Here is an 8,366-nt window from a genome sequence, read left to right on the forward strand (position 1 = left end):
TAAAATTAGGTCTTCGTCCCAATTTCGTGATTTTAGACATAAGGGAATGACAACAATTACACAAGAAGATTCTATTATGTATGAAGGGTTTTTTGTTACAGTTTTATGCCTTTTTTTGTAAGTTCAATTTTTATTCTTCTAATAAATAATCATATTACTAAATAGAACTTGTTGGGTAACTATTATAAGTTTGTAGTGCCACTAGTAGGATTCATATTTTATGGAACTTTTGTGAGACCAAGGATTGCAAGACAATATCACATTGGTACACCTAGATCTTCAAAATAGACCTACTTGGTACAAAGAGAAACTTTACCCTCCAAATAAGGTGATATGCCATCAACCCATACTTATATTGCTCATTCTTTTATGTAATTTGAGGGGTTGTTGAGTCTGATTTGATAATTTATGTTGATTTAGTACACAAAAAGGTAATACATGACCAAAATATGCTTGGGTAGTGAGTTTCAAGCTAGCTTAGTTGGTTATGTCTGTTGCAGTTCAGTACTTACACCACCTAAGTCTAGTTCCCTTCATCTGCTCATTTACTGATTTTAAAAGAACATGCTCAAATTGTAAAACTTCAAGTGGTTAACTGGTTAAGGCACCATAGAAATGACCAGAGAATAGTTGATTGATAAGTCTAAACTGAATTATTCGTAGAAAATCTTCGTTATTCTTAGTGATGACCTCTCAGTATCTCTGTTCAAAAGGGTCTTCATCTCGAGGAGTTGTGGTAACGAGTTCAAATTGATCACACTTTTCACTTACATTTCTGTTTAGTTCTTCTGCTTTGATTTCGATATAGTTTAAGTTTACTTCAAAAAAGTACACATTATACAATATAAATACACTTACCCTTATTTATGAGAATTTCATGTATTGTTTGTAGGTACCTTCACTCGAACATAAGAATGAGGTTAAAGGGGAAAGTCTTGATCTGATTAAATATCTTGACAGCAACTTTGAAGGCCCTTTACTTCTCCAAGATGTAAGCCCAAAATATCGATGTATTTGAAACTTTGATTTGTTTTCTTTAGGCTTTTAGGTTCAATATTCTAATTGTGGTAAATAAAATGTGAAACTTTAGGATCCTGCTAAGAAAGAATTTGCAGAGGAATTACTATCGTATACCGATACCGATACCTTAACGAGCGTTGGGATAACATCGGCCAAGAGAGATGCTGAAGTTAGTAAGTTTTCGAGACACGCTATCTCCATAACTTTCTATTAGGATAGGCGGGTTGCCTATCCGACCCGACTGGGTCCACCGACGGTCGGTTAGAGTCCATGCTTTATGGTTATCATTATTAGGATAACCATCAAGCTAGTGTTTGTATTTATCAAAATAGTAATAGTGTTTGTATTAGGATTAGTCTCCCATTACTATAAATAGGGATGTAACCTCATTGTTAATGTACAAGAAAATAATTTAACCCATATGAATTTAGTGAATAAGGAATCCAACTCTTCCTCCATTCAACTCTTCTACCTTCCTAATTCTGTCAATCATTTTGCTTTCCCTGCTGAACAGAACAAGATGCCATTAAAAGAAAAACAAAATCTTCTTCGTACAAAGACTGAATTTCTGTAAATTTAGATAAAAAAAAAAATCATTACTTTCTAGTGATTTCTCAAGTCGAAATCTTCCAATATTGAGTGTGTAAACCTGCGAGAAAAATAGGTCCGGCGACGTCGTTGAAGATGAAGGTGACTAAAAAAAGGAAACTCTTTACTTAGGGCACTAGTACTTTACCATATAATCTCTAGTATCCAAAATCAGAGAAGCTGGTTATGACAGTCACCAACTGTAAAATGTTCTATCCACATATCATTTTCTCCAGCTGATTTCCTTCACTCGGTTGCTCTTAAAGACTTAAAAGTCTTTTTACGCCAGCTTGGTGCTTTTGATTCTATATGCTCCTCCATTTTCTTTGACGCTGATGAGTTTTGACAAAGAAAGTTATTTTCGCGGGAGATTAAGTTTCTAACAAATTTTACTGGAACCAAATTTGGAGGTACCACAAGCAATACAGTGGAATCCACCACAGGTTTATATAACGAAATGCAACTTGGTACTCGATAGACAAAGAAAGAAAAGAGAAACTAACACTAAGGGCCTGTTCGTTTTTTAATTGTCTGAATCTTACTTGAATGAGTTTAGACTAGTCTAAATCTAAGTCATATGAGTCAGACTTGTCTTGGTCAGGGCCTAGTAATACAATAATCCTTTCAAGTTATTTTAGACGAGCTCTCTATCCACAATTGTTTTATGTCTACCTCAAATTGGCCCAAAATGGGCCCGACCAAACGAGTAAGGCGCAGAGCAGATAGAATACAAACATTCTAAAATTCGACTAGAGTCAATTCATATTCCATATCTGAATTCGGAAAACGAAAAACACCACCTAACTTAGAACAAGGAGAGATCGACGCACGACAATTCACACCCTATCGAAATGTTGATGATCTAAATTGGAAGGATCGATGATTAACCACACTAGTAATTAGATAAACCTACCTGAATCATAATAGTATACTAAATGGCCATATGGCATTCTCATTCTTCAAGTTCAGAAACCACAATCATCATTGACAAACATCGTTAAGGTACTGAAATATCACAGATATAGAGAGTAAAATATTACCTGTAGTATAAAGAGGGCGAAGTCGCTCAATTGTATCGGCGGAAATAGGGTGTTCACTGCAAGAGTTAATGTCAACTTTTTGCAACATATCCTTAAATGGTAAGACCTATAAAATTCGAGAAGAGGATGAGCTTCAATACAGCTTAACAATGAAAATCAGTTTCATAATTATTTGCAACATTAAGTTCCATTAAAACATCATTGTTCAACTGAAGACTCATTTGCAGCAAGGTCTTGTTAAATCCTAGTTTAAAAAAAAGAGTTTCATCCAAATAAAAAAGGAAAAAGAATTTATGAGTAGCCAATTTTACCCCTGTTCCGAGTAGGAAAATTAACATATAGAATATTCGTTCATATCCGAAACTTCCCATACCTCATTCCTACGAAGAAATGTGAAGCAGCGCCCAGCTTGTCCTGCTCTAGCAGTTCTTCCAGCTCGATGGACGTACGCCTTAATATTACTAGGTGCGTCATAATTAATCACATTTGTCACATCCTCAATATCCATTCCACGGCTCATCACATCTGAACAGACAAGAACCTCTACTGCTCCCTTTCGAAAGGCCTTTAGTGTGTTACTGCAACCAACGGCCACAAACTTTGATAGTTGTACCAATCCAGAAAGGGAAAGTTCAAGCATCGAAGCATTCCAGTAAACTAACGGTAACAAACTGAATTAAAAGTTTATTAGACATGTCAGAGATTACCTTCTTTGATGTTTAGGCTGACCACTTGAATACTCTTTGACCTTAAATTGCAAACTTTCAAAGCAATTAAGTAAGGTACTGAGCTCGTGAGTTTTCTCTACAGATGATCTGAAAACAATAGTCTTTTCCCCACTCAACTCTTGTAGAAGTGCAACCAAATGGAGTGGTTTGTCTATTGACTTACACACCTGCAAAGAAGTCAGAAGGGTTATAAAGTTTTCTGGTGAAAGATTCAACGCCAATGTCTTTATTAACAACCACTTATGAATCATTTTTCGGCCTACACCCCTTATCTCATGTGTTGGATCGAACTAATCCATTGACACAAATAGTTCATGAGCGAAAATTGAGTTATTTGGGTCCTGGGGGATTTACAGGGAGAACTGCTAGTTTTCGGTACGAGATATACATCCTAGTCACTATGGACGTATTTGCTCAAATGGCACGTCTGAAGGAATCAATGTTGGACTTATTGGATCCTTAGCTATTCATTCTAGGATTGGTCATTGGGGTCTCTAGAAAGCCCATTTGATAGAGCTTATAGGAAGATGTACCGCCAATAAACTTCAACTTCAAAAGTAACAAGATAAATTTCATATACATGTATGTCAAGAGTCAACAAGACATACCAATTTGTAAGACCGCAGCTTATCAGGCAGCTTATATCGACCGCCAGTCAATAGTAGAGGATGATGCAGTTCAAGCTGGGATAGTTTGCTAGGGTCCTGTGTTAGTGTAGCAGATAGAATCATCTTCACAAGCCTCGGATAAATTTTACCCTTAAATCCTGTTTCAATCCCACTGCATCAAGAAAGTAGAACTATTATAAAGGTGTTAACAGTTTTTAATCCCATAGATGTAAGAAATGAAAGCAGATAACTTACGATCTCCTTATAGTTCTGAAGGAAGCTAACTCAGATTCAGAAGTTCTTAAATGAGAAAAAGGGGCCTCCTCGTCTGAATGAATAAATTTAAGCACAGTAGGTAACCAGGACTGATATTCCCCTTTTAGTAACTTTTCTGTTTCATCAACCACCTGAGGATCTCAGTATAAGCCTATGTAAATTCTCCATATATTAGGTGAATAAAGAAGGATTAAAACTCCAACAATAAAAACTGTCGTCCTTACAAGGAACTGAAGATGCTCAAGAGTGAAGCCTTTAGTAGTTTTGATGTGGTCCATCAGCTTACCAGGGGTTGCCACTAAAATATCGACAGCACTTTCTAGTTCAGGCATACGGTATTCTGGGTCATAGCAAACGCTTGCTTCATAATTAGGTTGTTTAATAAGCTCCAACATATCATCTGCTTTTGAAGTTTGACCACTTGCCAAACCAACAGATAACCCTACTGCTGATGCAATAGAGTCAAATTCGCCCTTAACCTAAACCAAGATAGAAAGTTCAAAACAACAATCAATAGATTGATAACAAATAGAAACAATAGTAGAAATAGATTGCAAAAGCTTTTGAATAAGAGTTAGAAAAAGGAACCTGCTCAGCCAAACTATGAGAAGGCAGCACAATTAAAGCGCGTAAACGTTTCACATTTCGAGTTGAAAGCTTTTGGACTATTGGTAAAGCATAAGATAGAGTTTTTCCACTTCCGGTTGCTGAATTTACACATAGGTCTCGCTCAAATTGACCAGGTCCAATTGTTTGTTTCCATACTTCATATTGGACTTGAAAAAGAGAACAGTAACCCTTACTTCTCAGAGCATCTTTCAATCTACAGTACCAGGTAATGAATTAAATTAGGTAAAGAAAGAAGCATCGACATTAACACAATATACTGGATATGGTTGAAGTACGTCAAAAATTGAACTAAACTACTCATCCGCTGTTTTTATTCATATAAGTTATTTAAGTAGTTAATTTATGATAATATGGGAGATATGACGACAAAAATGTTAACTGAAAAAAGTAAACAGATGAGAAAGAGGAGAAAGAACAACCTGGGATCAAGAAGTGGTACATCATCTAGTGGGCATTCTTCAGAGAGACTAAGGTCAACTGGATTTCTCATCCATGGCAAAACCGGTATCTTCTTCTGCTTAGGTTCCTCCATTTCTTTTCCAAACTTTGTCAAACAACTGAGATATACAAAAGGAAGGGTAAAGACATTATCAACCAAACAAAAGTAAATCTACTTATCTACTATCCAGCCAAGTCTTCCCAAATGTTTATCCACATTATTAAGACGCATTTCATCAAACACATTGAAGTCAGTATCTTTATGAGCAAATCATTATGCTAATGCTGCAATTTTGCAGGAAAACACAGGGAACCAAACTATCTGTGCATTGTAGCAATTTTCAAAGGAAAACGATTCTTCAGAAAGTTGAATTTGAACAAAAATCAACAAAGAAACATGATAAGCTGAAAACTCTGCTCTTGTGAATGACTGAATTTCTGTCTACTAATTCAAGGGTTCGAGGCACACGCTTACCAATTCAAAAAAAAATATAAGCAATTGCTCTATCTCTTTTGACTCAACCCCTAAAATTTAATTCTTTCTCTCTACTAGTAAATTAGAATCAACAAACATGAAAGAATAAATCAATCAAAGAAGAACAATATGTCGACCTAAAATCTAGAAAAAAAACGTCTAAAACATTAGTTTTTTTTTTTAATACCGTCTAAATTAGTTTCAGTAATAAGAAGGGGAAAAAGGAAACGAAGAAACTACCTGAATTAACTAGAGTTTAGAAACCCTTAAACTGAATGTCCTAAAGCTTCTTATGAAATTCCGCCTCTCGTATGCTCTATTGGATCATTAACGTAAAAAGCGAGAGATAGAGACTGGCAGAGAGAGAGATTTTGTGTGTCAAAAGGGTGAAGGAATTTTCCCGCCAAAAAAGAGTAAAAGAAAGATGAATTACTGAAACCCCCGCCTTTTCATAATGCTCTTTACAGAAACCCCCACCTTTTATTAGTAATTACTGAAACCCCCGACTTCCGTTAGATTTAACTTTGATATTTTCAATATTACTTTCTTGCCCTCTTACGTTTTACCCCACCTTTCGATAATCTGATTACTAAAACCCCCACCTTTTCTAACAGACTTGGCCCCTTACTAAAACCCCCACCGTTACTAATTGATTTACTTTTTACACCAGTTATTTGAAATGAATGGACAAGATTAAAATGGAGGGCCAAGATGACAGCTTTACTATTTGTAATTTCTTTTTATAATGCCGTAGTTGTAGTTCTTATGTGTATTTGTGTTCTTATTAAACAAGAAGATATCTCATACAAACTAACATCCATTTCAACCATTAAACTAACATCCATAATTTCGTCGCCAAGCTATGTCTGAAATTCTATCATACAAATCAAGTAAATTTCATAGAAATCAAGCCAATTTCATACAAATCAAGTAAATCTCATCATACAAATCAAGCCAATTTCATAATAAAAATCAAACCAATTTCATAATAAAAATCAAGCCAATTTTATAGAAATGAAACCAATTTCATCATACAAATCAAGCCAATTTCATAAAAATCAAGTCAATTTCCTAAAAATCAAGCCAATTTCATCATACAAATCAAGCCAATTTCATAGAAATCAAGCCAATTTCATAAAAATCAAGTCAATTTCATCATACAAATCAAGCCAATTTCATCATACAAATGGCCAATTTCGAGAAACTCTAGTTCGAGTTATAGCTCATTCGAGAGAGGGAAACAAATCTTGGGTTCATTAAGAGCTACTTTGTTCTAAATGATTACCGTTATAATCAGTGAAGGGAGACAAAAACCCTATTTCGAACGGAGAGAGAGAGGGAAACCATATACTAAAACCCTAGTTCGAGTTATTTAGACCTAGTTCTGTTTGGAGTTAACTACATGGAGATTAGCAGAAAAACGATAGGTAGTTCGAATTGAGAGAGAGAGAGGGAGAATACCTGGTTCGTTTATGGAGTTTCGCTAGGGAGAGAGGCTGCTCTCATGGAGTTTCGTTAGAGAGAGAGAGAGGAAGAACACCCGAGTTCGTTCTTACTGGCTGCTGGTAATCCAGTGTGGGAGAGAAGAAGTTGTATTTTTAGGCGCCCCGCCTTTGTGTCGAAGGCGCCCTAAATTTCTGATCCATGGAAAGGTCCGGTTTTATTATATGGGTGTTTTAGTCATTTCTCTCCCTCGAACGGCATAATACCGTCAAATCTAACGGAAGGTGGGGGTTTCAGTAATTGCTATTAAAAGGTGGGGGTTTCAGTAAAGAGCATTATAATCACGGGCTTCCAAGTTACAAGGCCTGGAGGACTCGGATAAGCAACACCCCATATGGCACATGTTGTGAGGAAATTTTAGATACACCCATGTCTCCTTTGACTTAGACCAGAATATTTGTGTGCATATATCAAAAGAACAATGGTATAGAAAACTAAAAGTCCAACACTTGGTTGCCCAAGTGGTTCAAAGTATTGACATAAACTCCAAAAATCTGGAGGTCCTAGGTTCGATCCTTATAGGAGGTGGAATCTATAGTTATTGAAGTTGGGTTATTAAAGGTATAAGTAATAAGTTTCTTGGGCTTGATGCCTTTTGTTGTTGGGCTTCAAACCTCTTTCATTTGTAGTTTAACTTTATTGTGTTTATCACATCTTGATGATGTATCAATTGTCTTGTATGACTACACAGATTGTAGTCGATTTCTCAAAAAAAAACTAAAAGTTAAAGTTTACTCAAACCTAAACGAAATCATGTCCTCGTCACCCTCTCTTGATGGTATTTTTCACTTTTTTAGTGAAAGGCAGATTCTAATTGGGTACAGGGTAGGTCTGCTTTTTCTAGTCTTTCATGTCTGCAGAGCTAAAGATTGGTCGACCTTGACCAGTTAAAAAGTCGACGGACCTGGGTCATACGCGCCGAAACACACGAGCAAGCCCTCAACTAGGCTAGCTATCTAGGGGATGGGCGCAAAAGACTACCACCAAGATCCAACTCTACCCCGAGAGATTGGTGGGAGGTCGCATATATTAGTCTCATAGGCACCTAAAACTTTGAGGA

General features: G+C 36.2%; 1 protein-coding gene across 8 annotated transcripts; it reads right to left on the reverse strand.

Annotated features, from left to right (window-relative positions):
- Positions 1-1,360: 1,360 nt before the first annotated feature.
- LOC147548794 (DEAD-box ATP-dependent RNA helicase 1-like) lies at positions 1,361-7,370 on the reverse strand. 8 transcript variants are annotated; one of them, XR_015238770.1, is made up of 12 exons: positions 7,265-7,370; positions 5,310-5,447; positions 4,849-5,083; positions 4,485-4,739; positions 4,240-4,391; positions 3,985-4,156; positions 3,356-3,543; positions 3,022-3,226; positions 2,649-2,754; positions 1,757-1,940; positions 1,621-1,669; positions 1,361-1,523 (listed from the first exon to the last, which is right to left on the reverse strand). XR_015238770.1 is itself a non-coding variant. In XM_086672166.1 (10 exons), exons 2-10 carry the CDS (start codon positions 5,420-5,422, stop codon positions 1,855-1,857), a joined length of 1,512 nt encoding a protein of 503 aa, XP_086528292.1. In that variant the 5' UTR covers positions 5,423-5,447; positions 7,265-7,370; the 3' UTR covers positions 1,361-1,854. The 8 variants fall into 8 exon arrangements, 1 of the variants encoding a protein (XP_086528292.1); XR_015238772.1 differs by having other exon boundaries at positions 1,361-1,526; XR_015238773.1 differs by lacking the exon at positions 1,621-1,669.
- Positions 7,371-8,366: the final 996 nt, after the last annotated feature.

This window comes from Eschscholzia californica, unplaced genomic scaffold, assembly GCF_041429995.1.
Source record: "Eschscholzia californica isolate CP2 unplaced genomic scaffold, dmEscCali1.0.p SCAF_3, whole genome shotgun sequence".
Lineage (NCBI taxonomy): Eukaryota > Viridiplantae > Streptophyta > Magnoliopsida > Ranunculales > Papaveraceae > Eschscholzia > Eschscholzia californica.